The following is a 21,476-nucleotide window of genomic DNA, read 5'->3' as shown; positions in this document are numbered from 1 at the left end:
AAGCCTAAATTGCATATTTGACAAGAGCTACATCTTCACTGACCAAAATACACTTGTTTTACATATGATACAACTTGTGACCTTTGCTTTCGATACTATAACCACCAAAATACATTTCAGAGTCTTATCATCCAAATTTGTTTCGGACACACTAAAGCATAGGCCAAGAAACCAAAAGCACACAAAAGTGATTAAAAAACGCCGCTTTACTAGGACACCTCTTTAGCACATATGAAACACACTTCATCCAAGTTTTGTTTCGCACACACTAAAGCATAGGCCAAGAAACCAAAAGCACACAAAGTGATAAAATACAACGCTTTACTAGGAAACCTCTTTAGCACATATGAAACACACTTGACAATCGCAAGACAAAATTCATGTGAGAAATCTTGCTTTTGTCTATACATTCTTTCATTTGCCCAAGTGAGCTATTTTTCTTCTCACCAATATGATTTTGTAGAGGTCCATCTTCAAAGACACCTTTGAGTGCTTGTTTTCTCTCCATATTTCTTCTCTAAGATGGTCCAAGGCTAAATCTTGATATGTTGTAGAAGGCTCATCAACAAAGTGTACGTAAGTTTCATCAAACCGAAGTAACAAGGATGCCAAAATCTTGTTTTTCCTTGGGTTGAAATTGTGATAATGTTGCCTACTAGTAGGTGTATCTCCCTGTTGTGGTTCTAGCTTGATAAGTCCTTAAAGACCCATCTTCATAAGATACCCCTTGAATTTCACTTTCTATGTGTGAAATTTAAAGTCATTAAATCTCTCTAGTGAGTTCTTCCTCGTGTCTGTAAGAGGCTAATGGTGAGAGACATGTAAGTGAGGAGAGGTCTTACCAAAGGAATAGAACCTTGGCAGTGTCTCGCTCCTTTACATAAAAAGGATAATCAATTCATCATCATAAATTATAAATATTACTTACATAGCTACTATAATTGGGTTTTAAAAAAGAAGAAGAGCTCAATTGCCTTGAAATTGAAAGATTAGCATCAATATGTAAAAGAGGATCCTGATTAGTTTATCTTTAGAATCTACCAAATATCCCAATAACTTGCAACCCTTGTCATGAGGATCTTAAAGAAAAACTCCTTTAATGCTTTGATAATTGAAGTAAGATTCAGCTCCTTGTTGCTTGAGGAAGTTGAATTCAAAATCTTTGGCTTCCAAATGCCTTCTTGTTGTAAGCTAAAGCTGTTAAGTTTTGAGTATAGATAGCCTAAACAACTTACAGACCTATGCCAGTTCATGGACACCAATTAGATCCATTGTTATGATAGATATTATCAATTGATAGATATTATCAATTCTGTAAAGGTGGGAAAGTGTTTTGGGGGGTAGAGTAGGCGTCTCCTTAGCAGCCATTATGCGACCTTTGATCAACCACTGTACAATGTGGGAAGGTGGAGAGGAATGGATTTAAGTAAAGTAAGATGACTCATTTACTAACATCACAAAGAGAGGATGAGATCTCTTGGGGAACTTGTGATCTGAGGACCATGGCAGACACCTACTTGAAGATGTGTGCACATGTACGCATGCGTGTGAGCTACCATATGGTAAAGTTTTTGTGGGTGGCTCAACTCACAATCAATGGATTAATAGGCTTGAGACTTGGTGGGACAGTAACTCATATGATAGAACAACAATGAGTAGCCAAAGTCTCCTTTCATAGTGCGACGTCTATGCCTAGTTGTGCAAATATGCCACCAAACCTTTTTCATTATACTATTGTGTCGTGTGTCATGACCTAAACATAGTTATTAGTAAATGTTTGTAATAATTATGCCTTGAGTGACCACCACCTAATCCAAAGCTAAACAAGTGCATGGCCTCGCATGGGACCCACAAACATGCCCTATGCCTTTACGAGCGTACGATCACTTTTTGAATAGACTATGTCTCATGCATGGCTACATGTGCACCTATTATTTGTCTTACATGCAACTATGCAAGCCTTTCATATCTTACTCTCCCATCATCTAATCTTTTCCCTCACGCCAAGAGTATAACTATTGCACTACATATTATGGATTCCATGGGTTATCTTCTTTTCTTTCTGCCCATTGTGCAATGGTAGAAACATCTCTAGTATCCTACATTCACAATAGGTAATCAATAGAGCTAGCTTCACTTGAATTTGTCTCAACATCAGTTTCGTCTATAGTAGACATTGAAATACCAGTTCACTCTATATACTAAGCGACGGTGAGCCGCCAAAAAATGGTTGGGAGCGCATTGTCTGCCGCATCCCCCCCCCCCCCCCCCCCCTTCTCTCTCTCTCTCTCTCTCTCTCTCTCTCTCACACACACACACACACACACACACACACGCACGCACGCACGCACGTTAGAAGGATGGTCACACACTAGTAGTACTTGAAGATCTCATAGGTTGCTATAAAAAACCACACTAGGAAAGTACATCGAGGTTAGCAGTGGAACAATGGAGGGAGGAATTAAATCCACATAACTGCCCGCTCAAGTTGAATGCGGCCTCTCTCTCTCTCTCTCTCTCTCTCTCTCTCTCTCTCTCTCTGCTTTAGAGTGGCTACACGAGCCCACTGAGAATGCAATCTAAAAGACAACATTGCCCAAGGGTTTTCTCACCTTCGTAACCTCCGCCCACAATTTTAATTCAAGCAACAGGTAAGGTTTTTGAATGTAAGCGAAGGTTAGCTTGAGTCACAAACGAGGGTAGGTGCAGCTGCCTATTTTTACAAAATAAAAGATGAACAAATTCCCAAAGCACAACCCGAATTTTGAACAAGATTATGAGAAAACGTCGCCTCCCATTCCTCTATGAATGGGAAAATAACCTAGGATTGAAGATCAACCCATGTATGGAAAGATGCTCATCATGCTTAACTTGGAACTTAGCAACATGAGGCTAGACATGGAAAAGGATATGTATGCAACCATTGAAGCTCACAACAATGACATATATGTCAAAATAAGGAAGGATATGTTAAGATATTCAGACCGAGATGTTTGGAAGCATACAAGGGGAATGGCAATCTCTCTTCAGACAAGCAATAAATGTATTGGAATCATTGGCTTACGGGAAAATAGATCAGATGCTTTCTAGTTTCTAGTCTTGGAAGACAAAAATGAAGAAATGTATGTGATCCAAAAGCTTCAAGAAGAGTCGGCTCCATGGAAAGGAAAGCTGAAAGAAGTAAAATCCCATGTTCAAAAAGAAATCAAATCTTTTACTAATGTTGCATGAAAGAAAATGGAAAATGTTGAACATACAGTTAAGGAAAATGACGAGTTGGTAGAGATGGGAAAGAAGCATAAAGAGATGGCAAACAATAGGTTAGAAATTATGAACGCTACCCTCGAGGAAGAGGCAAAGAGAAAAACATGTGCATTGTGAGTACAGGGTGGTGGTAGGATGGGGGCATATGCACCATTGTGTTCACATATTATTTAAGCACTCAGGATGTCTTGCTACCAAGGGATTCTAATGCTCGCATGGACGATTGCCAATCAACATTCTACAGGGAGCATAATGGGTAAGCCATTCTCGATGAACTATCAGAGTGCCAAGGACGTATGATTACACACATTGGAACAAAGAGTGTAGCAAGCACTCAAGATAACTATCTCATTGCATCACTGAGCTTTATACCAGACATTCATTTAGGTGTTCAAGCTTTGGCAAGGGACACCGTCACATTTAATTAAGACCCCTCAGTATGAAGTTACAAAGGAAACGTCAGATGGACATTGATACTCATTAGGATGAGCTGACCCAGCTGGACTTACATACATCATTGGATGAGATCACAAGAAACTTGGCAAGAATCTTAACTACTCGGTCTACATACATATGGATATACTCGAACAATTTTCATGAACTTGTGCGAAAGAAGTAATGAGAGTACTTGGCTAAATTAGAGGCAGGGATTCAAGAGCACAGACGAGGGCACACCACAACAAACCATCAAAATACATTGACAGCAATCATTGAGGAGTGCTGAGCACGGATCCCTGCAAGCATTTGATACAGTGCCAAGTACAAGGTTGATGAGGAGGCTGCAAGATATTGAAATCCCTGTGCAGATAGATTGAAGCATTTATATCTTGTACGAGACAGTGACAAGAAGAATATGGGCTCCAAGTGGTATGTCCAATCCAGTGAGTAGCACCATTGAAGCGAAGCGAGGAGGTCCGATCTCCCCTACTTTATTTGAACTTGACGAGGGGCGCGAGGGTTTTGATATCAATAATGGCTATATGCAGATGACACTGTACTGGGCTGTGCAGACATCTAGATGCTTTACAAGATGAACCTCCAAAAACCAAAGTTCTGGTATTTAACACCTCAGCTACGTAGGTAACGAGATCAGCATCTCAATTCACTTTTGAGGAGAGCTAGGTGAATCTGTCAGACGATATGTATATTTGGGATAGCCAGCTGAAGGGAAGGTTCTCAGAGCACTGGGGAAGGGCTGAGAAGTAGGGGGAGTTGGGAAGCATGGTTAAAGGCCACAAGAGGGCTGCAGATGAGGTATGAGGTCTCCATTGAGGAGGTGGGTCAGCGGTCACCTACTCTCATTCAATCATAAGCCAAAACCATAAAAACTTTAAAACAAACTACAGGAGACACTGATGCCACTTAGAACCCAAAAAACATGTCCTGCCACAAATACCATATCACTAAACAATTCTGCAGACAGAAGACTGGCGCCTTCAGCTGGGCAAAACCAGCAACTTGTCACCAAGGGCTCACATGGTCATGCATCTGGGTATAGACATCTCATATTTTAGGGTGAAAACCCAGGATTTAAAGAAAAATTCTATTGAGGCACACTACTGGAATCTCATTCGAAGTCAAAAGAATCAGACCTGCGGCGTCGACAAAACATATCGGGCTCCCTTGTTACCAATTGCTCTACATCAACCTTCACAATCTAAGCTTGAGGGCTACAAACTTCTGGAGCAGACCAACAAAACTCTCTACTCACAATTCTGCTGAGCTTCAACCACTTCTGTATAGGAGCCACTTTCCTCCTCGTACTTAAACCTGCAGATCACCATTACTGCTTCAGTAAACAAAATGTATGGAAAATCCATAAAAATGAAAAAAAGAGGTCACCATTGTCCTGATGATGCGTTACAAAATAGTCCTGTGTTTCCATCATAAAAGTACCCCAAAGAGCTGTTGTAATAGTACCTACACATTCAAAAGAAGAGAGTGAGAGAGAGACACAGTCTGTTACATGAATCCAAGAAAACAACCTCGAGGTTAGACTTAGTGACGGTTAGAGTGACCAAACCCTAGAAAGGTAGTCCTTCTTTACCTCTAGTCGTACGAGTGAAGAAAATATATATACCTAGAGAAAATCCTAATGTGGGGTTGTTCATGGTGCACATACTCAACAACTGAGCATAATCATGGTGGATTATTCCATATCAGAACTCCATTTGCGAGTTCTGATAATCCTAATGTGGGGTTGTTCATGGTGCACATACTTAACAACTGAGCATAATCATGGTGGATTATTCCATATCAGAACTCCATTTGTGAACAGCGTTAAGAGAAAGAGTTGCACACTCAACGATTGACTAACAATTGACTCTATTGCACAAGAAAAAAGGCTTTTGTTGTAGGAAGGCTCGCCACCTTTTGCGTATGCAAACACGTGTCCACTACCACACAATATCGTGCACCTTTATGTGCTTTCCCACACTGTCCAACAAAGACGAGTACATTTCTTAGCATCCCTCCTCCCCCCCCCCCCCAAACTTAATCGCAATGGTGTCACTCACCCATCACACAATTCAACAAAATGCATTGCTTTAACACTCAATGCAAATTGGAGTCTCGTCATGCAATTGGGACATCTGTAGACTCTTGGGTTCTTCACAAAAACTCGGTTGTTTTTGTGAAGGCTTTTGTTCACTTACATGCATGCCACTTGTTCTTGTGCAACTGTAACCACTTCCAGCAAGGGATCGGATAGACAGACAGAGATAGCCACAATCTACACTTGGCAACACTTGTACTTCACAACAACTTGAATAACTGTAGAGGAGAGAAATTAAATGAAATGAAATGAAATTTCATATTAAAGGTCTGCAAAAGACCAAAATGACCTATGAGACCAAACTAATACAATCTTGCTGGATCTAATACAATGTATGGATACAAAATATCCAAGTACAATAGAAGGTAAAAAGCTAAAAGCTAAAATGAATATTAGTGTCCGAGGATGCTCGGCTTCGGGCATTGTCCGAGGATGTACTGCATTGGTCGCTGAAGAGCATCGTCAATGTCCGCCTCTGTAAATAGTCATACTAGACGTCTCTCATGTCGTGCTAGAATAGTCTTGATCCTTTGATGGAGCCTCCGTCAAAGTCGTGGAGACCCTCAAAGACATTAATCAATATAGGCAGCCCATCAATTTTGCTTGCTGGCAGCCAAGTATTTTTTGGGCAAGCATGGGTGAAGAACTGAAACTATGTGATACACTATAGTCGATTCGACAAGCGACGGCGATGGATTGACAAAGATATATGCTATGGTGGAGAGATTTCTACTTTAGCCATTGTGTGTACTAGGAGGTCACTTAAATCAGCCATACAAGTAGCATAAGTGACTCACATACTATGACTAGCTTTATATCTACAAACTAATCTACTACTAAGTGAAGAGTGTGTATTCTGCACTATCTTAACGAAGAAGAGTGAGTATAGCAATGGATTGAGCTTCTTGAGTGTGGAAGTGTATAGGCTCGCTTATTCTCTACATGTAGTATCAAAGCAAGGTTGAAGTGAAGAGTGGAGCATTCCGAGCATCGACGGTGCAAAGAGAGTGAAGTGGTTTTTAGTAGACTGCATGACAGTAATTGTGTTTTTTGGCCGTATCCCTCACTCATAGTGTCTGATTGATACACGGTCTGGCTCTATAGAAAGTCCACTTCGAATGCTTTTGTCACATGCACATGGCTGTGTGTGCCACCGGGACATGCTTCATCGACTTCCAGAGCCAATTACCCCCTTCTTCCTAGATAGGAGTGTCTAGAATCCTAGGAGGATTAGTACCGGCAATTTTGTGAGCCTGTTCGCAGGACCTGCATGTCCGAACAAGTCCACTAGATTAGGTTTTCCAGTTTTGGAACCCTCTTGCATAAATGGTTTGTATATGCGTTTTGACAGGTGTTATTACACTACGGTGGGCATCTGGCATGACGTGCATGTAGTTTTAGGTTAGAGGAATCCAACAAGCCAGTTCCCGCATTGATCGGATTCCCGGGCTGCCGGATGTGCGACGGTTTCACCCAATTTGGACCCCCCCTGACCAAATTTTAAATAAATCATTTTATTTGTTGGGTGACTTGGTGGCCAGTTGCCCTACCTAAAGCCAAAAAAAATTCAAAAGGCCTAACCGTCACCTATAAAGGAGACCCATAGGCCAACATTTTCCATCAAAAAATCAAGCACTAGCCTTCAAGAGCAAAATCTGCCAGCGTTTTCAGATTGCAGCCACCTGGCATTTTCAGCCCCTGCACAGCAGCCAGCGTTTTTGGAGTACGCAGCGGATCAGCCAGCGATTCCAGCCATTAGCCATAGTGCTAGCAGAATTCAGCAAAACAGGCCAGCGTTTTCAGTTTTCAGCCCACCATCACCGTGGAGCAGGCAAAAACTGCAACCATTGTCAGTGCCGTTGCGGTCCGGTACTTTAACACCTCGGCCATTCCCTCGCCCAAATCGAGTGCTCCATTGTTGTACATCGTCGGCCTCATCGAAATCTGCGTTTTCAGCCCTTCATCCCTCTCACATCAGGAGTGCAAATCAGCCCGTGGTAGTCATCCGTCATTTTCACATCGCGGAGGATATAAGGTGCATCAAATCAGCCTTGGAGGTGCCTCGTTCGAAGGAGTTACCGCAGCAACAATCATTCCTTGAGTCAGTGAAGTCTGCATTGAGGTATTGCATTGTGTATCATTTTTACGCAATCTAAAGCAAATACCACATCGGTAACAGTGTGGGGGGCCCTTGAGAGGGTTGGTTGGGACCCCATCGAGTGTCGCTCTCTCTCTCTCTCTCTCTCTCTCTCTCTCTCTCTCTCTCTCTCTCTACACATCTCTATTGCATTCTCTCACGCCCTCTCTTCACGGAAAGTAAAAAGAACCATCATTCAAGCATAAAGCAACCAATAACGCAATGAAAGAAGGAAAGGATTCTGTCGAAGTGTAAAACTAGATCTTCACCATTTCGATTCCGTTGCACCTTACATTGGTATCAGAGCTTTAAAGATTTTGCACTAATCATCTAATCCCCAAAAAGTTTTTTTTCTCTCGTGCTTTTGGTTGTGTTGGCAGTCCTTTGATGTATACTCCTCCCACTCTTAGAATAGTAGGCTTGCCATTGTGCGTAGAGCCGTGCACCTTGAGCGTCGGAAAATGGCAACCAATTGTATAATAGGTGTTGCATGCGGGGTGCGCCTATGAGGGGGTAGATAGTCTCCCAAAGATTAGTATGTGCCCTTCCTTGAACCAAGAGGAGAAATCCTTGCATGGTCGAGACTCGTAACAGTGTGGAGATCTCCACCAATCGAGAAGAAGGCGAGCAAGCCATGAGTCCTACCCCTCTCTCACCCTCTTTGCCACCAAATCCCACGGATGCTATGATGCGCATGATGATGAAGATGATGATATAGTGAAGGGTTTGTCAAACTCAATTCTGTGTTTTCCAAGGATCATCACTCCCCTACACACCATCCCCGTCGACCTATGGACATTGTCTCCGACCAATTGCATGACGAGAAACACGTAGGTAAAAAAAAATCGCTATCGGCGGATAAAGAGCAGCCCAAACAAGGTGATGTCTTGTTTAGAAGGCTTCGCCCTCCCAAGGTATGGTTTTTTGGTTTACTAGTTCTCTCTGTTCATAAGAAACCAAACTCATTTCAGTTTTGTGTGGATTTCAGGGCACTCAAGACAAGGATGGTCAAATTCCGGAAGCTGACACCTCACATGGCCGTTCCTTTGGAGCGTCCACACGATTAGGGAGGCTATAGCCATCTCTCAACAAAGGCAAAAAGCTGCTGCTGATAAGCACAAAAGAGCCTTAATGTTCAAAGAAAATGATTGGGTCTTACTCAAGTTTCCTAAGGCTCGATTAAGGCAAACGACGGGCAAAAATCCTACGGGCCATCAAAAGTATTATGCTAAACTAGCAAAAAGATACTATGGTCCTTTCCAAATCTTGAAGCCCATCAATGAGACGGCTTATCAACTCAAGTTGCCCAACCATTGGCTTATACACAATGCCTTTCATGTAAGCCTCCTTAAGCCCTACAAAGGAGAGCCACCAACTGAACCAATTATTGAAGACCCTCCCGAAGTTGAAGACCAAGAAGAGGTGCTACAACCCGAAGCTGTCCTTCGGCATGAAGACAAGGTACTACGGCATGGTAAGATAATCCGACGGTATCTTATTAAGTTCAAAAATTATCCTTTTAAAGATGCTAGATGAATGCAAGGAGTACAACTTAAGGATAGTATGAACCTTGTCAATGCTTACAATGCTACATTAGAGTAAGCAAATGTACAAATTTCTTTTAAATGACTCATGTTTTTGTCTTATAAGACTAGTCCTCTTTTTAATTGTGCACAAATTTAACTAGTATGCATGCTTAGAATCATGTTTGTGATGACGACGTCTCTCAAACACCAAGTAGAATTTGTCACTCTACTTTGGGAAAATAAAATGGACTAAAGAGCAGACATGCTTGCGGCAGCTATGTCTCCCAAGCACCAAATGGATTAGTCATCCATCTTGGAAAGATGTCGTAGGTTAAAAACGGGATCCTCTACCCGCTAAGTACAATTGACTAATGACTAAGGCTTTATCTCTTCTACCTCATAGTCGAGGACGACTATGATTTCAAGAGAGAGGTAATGTCATAAAATCTAATATCTAACCAACCCAAATGATTTTCTCATATTAAATTGATCACTTAATGTGGGAGAATAAACGAGAACAAGTGTTAAGATATAGATATGTGCTTATAGATCTATCTCAACACGGGGCCAATAGTAAAGGGGCCCAAATGGGAGATGGTCTATCAAGAGCAAGGCTAACCAATGGAGCATAAGACCTTAGGATTAGCTTCATTGAAGACCTCCAATAATGTGTGTAAAAGTCCTTTGACCTTAGGTAAGCTAGGGCTGAGCTTGAGGTGGGAACCCGGCCCAAACTCGAGGTGCTTGTCGTGCTTGAGGTGCTTGTCATGCTTGAGGTGCTTGATTAAGATACTTGAGGTGCTTGACTGACTCCATCCTTGAGGTGCTTGACTTGGTGCATGATTAAGGTGCTTGAGGTGCCTTGAGAAGCTTGTCTGAGATGCTTGTGGGAACACCCCCTACTTCAAGTGCTTAGTCATGCTTGATGACTAAGGGGCTTGCTCATCCAAAGTCAAAAAGATCCCTACAAGGAGGGGGGCGAGCCTACAAGGGGGGGGGATGAGAGAGAACACACAGACACACACACACAAGGGAAGCCCCAACTTGAAGAGGCAGCAAGGACACTTGTCAAGTTCCTCCTCATGTTGCCCTCATGGCGTGTCTGAAACCTATTGGTTGGCCACCCAAGGGGTCCAATGATAATAAAGGATATTTAATTAATTGATTTTGCATTTATCAAGTCCTCTCTCTCAAAGGGGAAAGGGAGACACTTGTCCCAAGGCTATCCCTGTTGCTTGTAATGGCTCCTGCTTGTGATTGGCTAGGCCTGGAGGGGTCCAATGAGCTTCAAGCATGAGCTACAAGGGGGGTCGACCCAAGCAAGCTAGGGGGGTGCTTAGGGGGTATACTCACCCACACACACTCACAAACACTCTCATTGTGTACTATGCAAAGTGCAAGAGCTCCCTCTCTTTCTCCAAGCAAGTAGAGGTTGAGAGCCTACACCAACACTCTTGGCTATGGAGTGCAAATCCATCCAAGAGCCATGCTTCAATGCTTGAGCTTGCCATCTATTTCTTCTTCATTACTATGCTATTATGTATGCTAGCACAAGAGTTATGATAAGTGAGGAACTAGCTCTTTCTCGTATGAAATGTTTCTTCTTCCTCTTCCCTACCCTCATTCCCTGCTAGCTCTCTCCACCTTCGAAGGTGTTTGAGGTCTTGGGACTGAGGCTTGGTATTGTTAAAGCTTTCTTCAAGTTTAGGTTATGATATGATGGTGATGCATGAAGCTTTCCATCTTCATTGCTTCACCTAGGTCACAAGGAACACAAAGAATGTATTGTAACAAGTCTCTCTTTATGGGAGAAATCATAATACAAATGTCTATTGGAGGGGGGACCGGCTCCACATAAATCCGGTCCTCAACTGTTGTCATGTTCTCTAAATTCTCTCTCTTGCAAAAGTATTGTCTATGCCAAGTTAACTAATTGCTATGATTATGTTGCTATCTTCAATTATGTCAACCCGCTATGCTCACAAAATCATTTCTTGAAAGTACTCTCATTAAATTCCGCTACTCTCAAATTGAATAGGCAAATTCCATTACAATGTGTGCCACGTGGACGTGCTTCATCAACTTCCAGAGCCAGTTTTCCCCTTCTTCCTAGATAAAAGTGTCTAGAATCCTAGTCTCTAGGAGGATTAGTACCGACAACTTTGTGAGCCTATTCGCAGGACCTGCATGTCCGGACAAGTCCACTAGATTAGGTTTTCCAGTTTTGGAACCCTCTTGCATAAAAGGTTTGTATACGCGTTTTGGCAAGCGTTATTACACTATGGTGGGCATCTCACATGACGTGCATGTAGTTTTAGGTTAGAGAAATCCAACGAGCCAGTTACCGCATCTATCAGATTCTCGAGCGGTAGGATGTGCAACTTGGTGAACAGTTGCCCTACCTAAAGCCAAATAAATTCAAAAGGCCTAACCCTGACCTATAAAGGCGACCCATAGTCCAACATTTTCCATCAGAAGATCAAGCCCTAGCTCTGGAGAGCAAAATCTGCCAGCATTTTCAGATTGCAGCCACCTGGCGTTTTCAGCCCCTGCACAGCAGCTAGCGTTTTTGGAGTACGCAGCAGATCAGCCAGCGATTCCAGCCATCAGCCCCAACGCTAGCAGCATTTAGCAAAACAGGCCAGCGATTTCAGTTTTCAGCCCACCGTCACCACGGAGCAGGCGAGAACTACAACCATTGTCATTGCTGTTGCGGTCCGGTACTTCAGCAGCCCATCGAGACCTCCCCTCGGCCATTTCCTCGCCGGAATCGAGTGCTCCATTGCTGTCCATCGCGACCTCGTCGAGGTCTACGTTTTCAGCTCACATCAGGAGTGCAAATCAGCCCGTGGTGGTCATCCGTCATTCCCACATCGAGGAGGATACAAGGTACATCAAATCAGCCCCGGAGGTGCCTCGTTCGGAGGAGTCACCGCGGCAACAATCATCCCTTGAGTCAGTAGAGTTTGATTATGTTCAAAGAATCCCTATGCAAAGAGGAATTGATTTTATGCATACATCAAGAGGGAGAATTGTGTCACAAAGTAGAAGTGGCGCTTTTATTGTCACGTGCACATCTAACCCTATGAGTACATGGACAAGCTACTTCATGACATGGGTTCGGTTCAGTTCAGTTAGCCTAGATTAGGAAGTGTTCTGGCACTTTTGTGAGTCTGTTTGCAGACCATGCATGTCCAGACACTTAAAGTAGATGCATATCCTCTGGTTGCACATAGCATGATCATCAGATTTCTATCAGAACCCATCAGGAGCATTTTTACAGTGCATAGACCTATTTTCCCTATTTTAGCCAATTTTCACTTATTATTTTTAAGTGACTTTTGTTCGGAACTGGGTAGGGCAAATTAGCAAAGCAAGTATATAAGAAAACCTAGCGCTAGCACTTTCTGGCAGAAGAGGCAGCAGGAACCAAGGTTCAACAGGCACCTTCTCAGCAAGACTCCCCCCACATCAGCAGATCTAGCGTTTTTGCATCCGAAGGCCTAGCGTTTTCATCCACAGCATCAGCCTAGCGTTTTGCACAGCAGATCAGCCCGGCGACAGCAAGACACAACAGATTTTGTCACAAGGGGGGCACCACGTGCCAATAGAAAAGAACAGACTGAAACAAACTTTTAGCACTTCAATAACAACTGAATTGAGAGAGAGAGACAACGCGCGACACGGAGTGGCGGAATTCCACGCCAGAGAGTATTGGCCCCAAACCTTGGCGCCCCTTTCGGTATTTCTTTATATTGCATCAACACGGTACAAGCCGGTACTCCAGACTCTGCACCTTCACCAAGAAGCATGCCAGAGAATAAGCCCTAACCTCATATTTAAAGGCCCTTGGCCTAAAAAGCAATTACAGTGAAAAGCCTTCAAACTTAAAAGCATCTGGTCCAAAAGCAAAGCCAAAAAGCTACCAACGTAAATCACACAAATCCGTACAGCTTGCCACGTCATCGGTCAGCGCAAATTTCGATAATCTGCTTGCTTCCCTTAGGGTTAGGGTTGGGGTTTTTGCAGTTTTAGAGTTAGGGTTTCCAAAATTAGGGCTTGCAGGTTTTAGGGCTAGGGTTTTCACAATTAGGATTTGCAGGTTTTAGGGTTGGGGTTTTCAGAATTAGGGTTTCAGCAGTTAGGGTTTCTGGCAGAACCCTCGGCCACATCTGTAAGTTGGCTCCATTCTTTAGGCTTTGACACGTCAGCGGTTTGTTACATCTCCCCTTCTTGAAAGAGAGTAATCGTTCGCGATTACAGCATATCTGCAAAACAACTCAAGTTAGCTCAAAAATTTCCAAGGGTCATTCCGAGGGACAATCAATTTGCTCTTTTTATTAAGGAGTTAGCTTCTCCTTTCGGCTGTTTTGATCAAGGAGTTAGCTTCTCCTTTCGTCCAGATCGGAACTCTTGATATTCCAGCGTATAAAATTAGCCATCACACCCAGACCGTACTGATCTTCCACGGGTGTCTTAATGCACTAAAATTACATACCCAGGCAATCTCATCCAATTAGGAATATTCAATAATTGGCACATCACAATGCAACACAAATGCTCACATATGCATGTTACAAGACACAACAAACAGTGCCACTGAGCACTCCCCAGAGACAAACGGTCTGCGGTATGAAGCTACTCAACGACTACCTCGTCACTCCCCCGCAAATAACCTAAAAAGGTCCGGGCCATGAGCTCAGAGGACTGTACAACCAAACGCTCCTCGCAGTCTGCGTCGCTTGGAGGTTCAAGCATACAACCAAACGCTCCCCAGGCATCGGCCTGCGTCGTTCGGAGGTTTTCTAGCATACAATGAAACGCTCCCCAGGCATCGGCTTGCGTCGTTCCGAGGTTTTCAAACATACAACGAAAAGCTCCCCAGGCATTGGCCTGCGTCGTTCCGAGGTTCAAACAATACCAAAAGTGTATTTCTCACTTCTCCACCCGAGAGTAAAATCACCAATCATTGAAACCAGTATCAAACCAGAGTCAAACAATTCAAATCGGCAACAAAAGAGGTTCAAAAGAGATACCATCCATTTCAAACAAATTCCAAACAGGATCATCAAACAAGATCAAACAGAACTCAAACTTAAAAAGCGATCTCGACATCAGTCGAGCTCGAAAAGTCGATTGACTTTCCATCTTAAAACCTGCACCAAAAATTAGGGTTAGGTTCCTTCCATGAGGTCGTAGTCGAGCACAGCATGGTCCATCAGCTCTTGGACAGATAGTGTTTCTTTGGCAACGATGGTAGTCCCAAGAGATAGTAATCACACCGAACCTCCAAGGTCATCTGCTCGTGAAGAGACATCTACTGAGAGATGTCGAGAAATTAATCTGCTAGAAGTTGCACTCCGAAGGAAGATGTCAGAAACCATATAACTTCAAGCAAAAATTTTCTTGAAAGCTTGCCAAGTCCTTGGAAGTGTGCGTCTTGGTAGCTATAGACATCAACATCTGCATGGCACTGCTTCTGAGAAAAACAGTGACTCAAAACAAATCTGGGATCCTTCTTTTGCAAGTGATCTTAATGGCTTATGCCCTATAAGACATGAGCGGAGAAGACGAGAGCGCGCCCGATGCGCGATGAAGTAAGGGAGGGAGTGGCTAATAAGTCCGGGTTGGAGGCCGAAGATACCTCGAATAAATTCCAAGAGTCTGTCTACTCTTTTGTAGGACCGGTATGCTTTCAGAAAAGCACACGCCTGATGCTCTAATACCACTGTCACAAGGCGGGCACCACGTGCCAATAGAAAAGAACAGACTGAAACAAACTTTTAGCACTTCAATAACAACTGAATTGAGAGAGAGAGACGACGCGCGACACGGAGTGGCGGAATTCCATCCCAGAGAGTATTGGCCCCAAACCTTGGCGCCTCTTTCGGTATTTCTTTATATTGCATCAACACAGTACAAGCCGGTACTCCAAACTCTGCACCTTCGCCAGGAAGCATGCCAAAGAATGAGCCATAACCTCATATTTAAAGGCCCTTGGCCTAAAAAGCAATTACAGTGAAAAGCCTTCAAACTTAAAAGCATATGGTCCAAAAGCAAAGCCAACAAGCTGTCAGCGTAAATCACGGAAATCCGTACAGCCTGCCACGTCATCAGTCAACGCAAATTTTGAAAATCAGTCTGCTGCCCTTACGGTTAGGGTTAGGGTTAGGGTTTTAGGGTTAAGGTTTTCAAAATTAGGGTTTGCAGGTTTTAGGGTTAGGCTTTCCAAAATTAAGGTTTGCAAGTTTTAGGGTTAGGGTTTCCAGAATTAGGAATTCAACAGTCAGGGTTTCTGGCAAAAATTAGGGTTTAGGCCCCTCGGCCACATCTGTAAGTTCGCTCCATTCTTTAGGCTTTGACACGTTAGCAGTTTGTTACAGATTCCCCTAGCGTTTTTGCATCTGGTAGATCAACGTTTTGCAGTTCCATCACGACAAGATCACCTTTAGCGCCAACGTTTTCAGTTTTCAGCATCAAGATTCCGCATTAGAACCCCCGAACCTCACAAATCTCACCTTCCCACAGCAGATCCTCGCCGCACGGTCAGATCCAGCGAAGTTTGCAATATCAGCCCAGAAAACGCAGATTTCAGCATCAACGTTTCAACGCGTCGTCGTCGCATCGTCGCCATCGACATCGTCACCGACATAGAGTCAGAATTCAGCAGATAAAGATTTGCAGATTTCAGCCCTTAGCGTTTTCAGATTTCAGCCCACCTCGTCGTCATCGTCGTCGGCAAGTCCAAGCATTGTAGAGATTTGTGCAATCAATAGTAGACCGCTCTCGCCATAGAGAGTGGGGCCTTCCGAGGAGGGTTTTGACAACATTCTAGTGTCGTATTCTTCTCTCTCTATCTCTCAGTCTCAGCACCTTCATTCACAGTGTCATTCACTTTGTTTGTGATCACTTGCACTCTCACTAAAGGAACGGAAGGCTCTTCCTTCCGGAAGTAAAAGGAATCCTTGAGCACAGTTCGGAGCACTCATCTTGGGCAAAGTTCAACATTCACTTCCGCTGCACCTTACATTGGTATCAGAGCTTTGGCAGTGTTCTGTATCACTCAAGGAAAGAACCACAAGAACCACAAAAAAAAAAAAATTTGCTTGTTGCGGTCGCACGTAACCCAAGTCCTCTTGGGCGTGTTGATTCCTAATCGTGTTTTTGAAGAGTGACAGGAAACCCAAGAAAGAAGGGCTTTTCCAGCCTCCCCTTGTGCCTCTTTTCACTCATTGAGAGCGGACCGTGCACTTAGCGGCCGGTCAATCGACGTGAGGTGGGAAAAAGCAGCCTTGGTGTGAGCGCAAGGTCGCCAAAGGGTGCGCCCGCAGAAAAGAGAAGAGCTCGGGTAAAGAGAAGATCCTTCTCTAACACAGATTACAAGCTAAAGAAGAACCTCAAGACTCAAGACCCCCAAAAACCTCAAGACCCCCAAGAACCTCAAGACCCTCAAGAACCCAAGACCCACAAGAACGCAAGACCCACAAGAACTTAAGAACCAAAGATCTTAGTGTATGGTCACCACCCGAAGCGGAATGGATACTTCGCATGGAGGTGATGAGCATGGAAGAGGCGAAGAAGAAGAAATTTCCCCACCAGGAGGTTTTTCCGACCCTCCCCCTTCCCTATCTACGCCAAGGATTGCACTAACTCCTATGGAGGCTTTGGACAAGATGATGATAGACAGGAAGTTAGAACGCGAAGAAAGAACAGCCGAAAGAAAGGCAACAATTGATCGTAAGTACCACGAAAGAATGGCAGCCATAGCACGTGAAAGCGAAGAGTTGTTGCGACTCTTTTCTAATGTGCAGGGGCAGATTGAACAGAATCTGGAAAAGGAGACTCTCTCAGTTTCTTCTTTTCCAAAGCACGACACACATGATTTGCACGATAATGATAAGCATGATGATTTGCATGCTCAAGATATGATTAGTTGCGAGCATGATGATTTGCATGATCAAGATGAGATTATTCACGAGCATGATGATTTGCAAGATAATGATGTGATTGTTCACAAGGATGATGGTGTAGTTGACACTTTTTCTAGTGAAGCTAACCTCATTGCAGATTCGATCAATCACGAAGAACCGACCTTGGCTTTCGAGTCGAGGTCCAAAGAACCCCCACAGGAAGTATTATGTGTACGAATGATTAGTCAGCACGCATTGTTCGAGTGTTTCATTCGTGATGCTTTCCTGTATTTTAGTCACCGTCCTTGTGTGATCCCTTTTCATAGGCATGATATATTGCACGTTGAACACGATTCGCTCATGAATGAGCACGGATGTATGCGGATTACTCAAGAAAAGATGAAATGTTTGCATTTAAGGAATTTACATTCCATGTCTCTTCCTTGGCATGACACAGTATCAGAAAGAGCGCAAGAAGGATTGTGTAGGGTGCAACGGAATGAATGTTTACGCTTCGCTCAAGATGAGTGCTCCGAACTGTGCTCAAGGTCCTTTTGTTCTTATGGAAAATAGAGCCTTCCGTTCTTAATGAGATAATGCTATGATAACAAACAAAGTGAGTGGACAATGTGCATGCAAGTGTATGAGACGGAGAGATAGAGAGAGAAGAGAATACGACACCAGAGACGTTGTAAAACCCTCCTCCGAAGGCCCCACTCTCATCGGCGAGAGTGGTCTACTTATGATTGCACAATCTGGTACAAATGGTATGCATGAGACTGATGCAAGTCTAGGCTATGTCGGCGATGACGACGGTGAGGACAAGACCGACCTAAGGGCTGCAAATCTGCAATCTTTCTACTGCTGTACAAAAACGCTATGGACTGAAATCTGCTGCGGGTCCAAAAACGCTGATTTTTGGGGCTGTTTCTGTGGGTCTTTCTCGCTGAAATTCTGCAGGTTTAGGGCTGAAAACTGAGGTTCTTAAGGCTGAAAACTGATGGTCTTTCCGGGCTGAATCTGCTACTTCTTTATGGGCTGAATCTGCTACTCTTCTATTGCTGAAAATCGGAGAAGGCTGAATCTGCAAAGGGCTGAAATTGGGACCAAAAACGCTAGAGGCTGAAGTTCCCAAAAACGCTAGGCTGAGGTTTTCTGCTGGCGAGGATGCTGATGCAAAAACGCTATCTGTTGGGATCTTCTGGCGAGGACCTACTGATGCAAAAACGCCAAGCTATGGTGCTGACTGAAAACGCTAGGTGAGGGAAGGTGTATGGCGATGGTTCTTGTTGAAAACGCTAGGCAATGGGGGGGATCTGCTGCTTGTAGGGAAACCACCAAGGCTTGGTCTTGCTGAGAAGTTGCCTGCTAAGCTTGGCTCCTGTTGCCTCTTCTGCCAAATAGTGCTAGCTCTAGTTTACTTATATACAAACTTAGCAAAATTGCCCTACCTACTTTTGTTGGAAAGTCACTTAAATAAATAAGTGAAAAATGCCAAAAATAGGTAAAATAGGCTAAATGCACTGGAAAATTCCCCTGACTGATTCTGATGGATTCTGATGGGAATGCTTATGATCATGCTGTGTGCAACCAGAGGATATGCATCTACACTAAGTGACTGGGCATGCACGGTCCACGAATAGACTCACAAAAGTGCCAGATCACTTCTAATCTAGACTGACTTGACTGACTGAACCCTGATCATGTTGTAGCTTGTCCACGGACACATAGGGTTGGATGTGTCACGTGACAGATTGAGTATCAAGCATCAACATTTCCATTGTGATTCGCCATAGTTAATTGATTTAGATCAGTAAGTCGATTCGATTCCATTGTTTGCGTGTGTTTGATTAACGGTTTGACACTCCGTCTCTATGTTCATTTACATTGCATGCACAGTCTTTAAAGAAGACTAGAATTTTTCCAGTCACTTTACATGTAATGGGTATGTTCATGTTTTTGTGTTGGAAGTGGTTTCAAGAATTTTGACGAAGTTGAAGCATTGAAGGAGCCACATATGACTTTGTGTCGCTTTCGGCGCGGCCCTTCCAGACGCAGTTGGCAATCTCCCTCGACGCCATATAGTTCGGTACCAGTACCTCACTTTGAAAAGGAGGGGATGTCACATGCACATCTAAGCCTATGTGTACGTGGACAAGCTACTTCATGACATGGGTTGGGTTCAGTTCAGTTCAATTCAGTTAGCCTAGATTAGGAAGTGTTTTGGCACTTTTGTGAGTCTGTTCGCAAACCGTGCATGTCCAGACACTCAAGAGTAGATGCATATTCTCTAGTTGCACATAACATGATCATCAGATTTCCATCAGAACCCAATGATCAAGAACATTTTTACAATACATAGACCTATTTTCCCTATTTTAGCCAATTCACTTATTATTTTTAAGTGACTTTTGTTGGGAACTGGGTAGGGCAAATTAGCAGAGCAAGTATATAAGAAAACCTAGCGCTAGCACTTTCTAGCAGAAGAGCCAGCAGGAACCAAGGTTCAATAGGCACCTTCTCAGCAAGACTCCCCCCACATCAGCAGATCTAGCGTTTTTGCATCTAAAGACCTAGCGTTTTCATCCACAACATCAGCCTAGAGTTTTGCACAGCAGATCAGCCCGGCGATAGCAAGACATAGTAGATTCCCCTAGCGTTTTTGCATCTGGACAAATTCAGCCCCTAGCGTTTTTGCATCACCATGGCATATCGGCGTTTTGCGATTCCATCGCAACAAGATCGCCTTTAGCGCAAGCATTTTCAGTTTTCAGCATCAAGATTCCACAATAGAACCCCCGAACCTCGCAGATCTCACCTTCCCGCAGCAGATCCTCGCCGCACGGCTTGATCTAGCGAAGTTTGCAATTTCAGCCCAAAAAACGCAGATTTCAGCATCTGCGTTTTCAACGCATCGTCGTCGCATCGTCGCCATCGACATCGTCACCAACATAGAGTCACAATTCAGTAGATAAAGATTTGCAGATTTCAGCCCTTAGCGTTTTCAGATTTCAGCCCGCCTCGTCGTCGTCCTCATCGTCGTCGACATCATTGGCAAGTCCAAGCATTGTGGAGATTTGTGCAATCAATAGTAGACCGCTCTTGCCATAGAGAGTGGGGCCTTCGGAGGAGGGTTTTGACAACATTCTAGTGTCGTAATCTTCTCTCTCTATCTCTCAATCTCAGCACCTTCATTCACAGTGTCATTCACTTTGTTTGTGATCACTTGCACTCTCTCACTAAAGGAACGGAAGGCTCTCCCTTCCGTAAGTAAAAGGAACCCTTGAGCACAGCTCGGAGCACTCATCTTGAGCAAAGTTCAACATTCACTTCCGGTGCACCTTACACTTATGCAAAGAGATGAACATTGTAACTATTGTGGTAGATATGGACATTTCAAGAGAGATGGTTATCGTGAACAAAATGAAATGTGTTGCAGTAGAGGTCGTGGAAGAGCACAATATGGTCATTTTGCTGAAAGAGATGGGTATAGTGGTGTTCATGGTGATAATTCTCATGGTCATTTGTTTGCTATGCAACAAGTTCTTGGAAGACTGTTCAAATCGGGAAGTAATAGAAGTTGGTATGTTGATTCCGGATGCACTAATCATATGACTTGTGGTCTGACAGAAAGCAACCTATACTTAATGAGTATGTGGCTACAACAGATGACACTATGCATGCAATTATACTATAATTAATATATATATATATATATATATATATATATATATATATATATATATATATATATATATATATATATATATATATATATATATATATATATATATATATATATATATATATATATATATATATATATATTGTCACGTGCACATGGCTCTATGTGCCACGTAGACATGCTTCATCGACTTCCACAACAAGTTTTCCCCTTCTTCCAAGATAGGAGTGTCTAGAATCCTAGGAGGATTAGTACCGGCAATTTTGTGAGCCTGTTCGCAAGACCTGCATGAACCGACAAGTCCACTAGATTAGGTTTTCCAGTTTTGGAGCCCTCTTGCATAAATGGTTTGTATACGCATTTTGACAGATGTTATTACACTACGGTGGGCATCTCGCAT

The 21,476-nt window shown here is 43.4% G+C and overlaps 1 protein-coding gene across 3 annotated transcripts in view; it reads right to left on the bottom strand.

The window, feature by feature from the left end:
* Nucleotides 1-4,648: 4,648 nt before the first annotated feature.
* The window catches only part of LOC147441070 (CD2-binding protein-like protein), a 54,031-nt gene continuing 37,203 nt past the window's right edge, over nucleotides 4,649-21,476 (bottom strand). For 2 of the 3 annotated variants that reach the window (XM_086482803.1, XM_086482805.1), the window contains 2 exons: nucleotides 5,107-5,184; nucleotides 4,649-5,034 (listed from right to left, as the gene is read on the bottom strand). In XM_086482803.1, the coding sequence (XP_086338929.1) occupies nucleotides 4,968-5,034; nucleotides 5,107-5,184 (145 nt within the window). In that variant the 3' untranslated portion in view covers nucleotides 4,649-4,967. The remainder of the gene's footprint in view (nucleotides 5,035-5,106; nucleotides 5,185-21,476) is intronic. The other variant, XM_086482804.1, reaches the window with a different exon arrangement.

Source organism: Adiantum capillus-veneris, chromosome 15 (assembly GCF_014529385.1).
Source record: "Adiantum capillus-veneris isolate H3 chromosome 15, ASM1452938v2, whole genome shotgun sequence".
In the NCBI taxonomy this organism is placed as follows: Eukaryota; Viridiplantae; Streptophyta; class Polypodiopsida; order Polypodiales; family Pteridaceae; genus Adiantum; species Adiantum capillus-veneris.
Note: the sequence above shows the minus strand (reverse complement) of the source record. Positions and strands in the feature narration are given on the sequence as shown.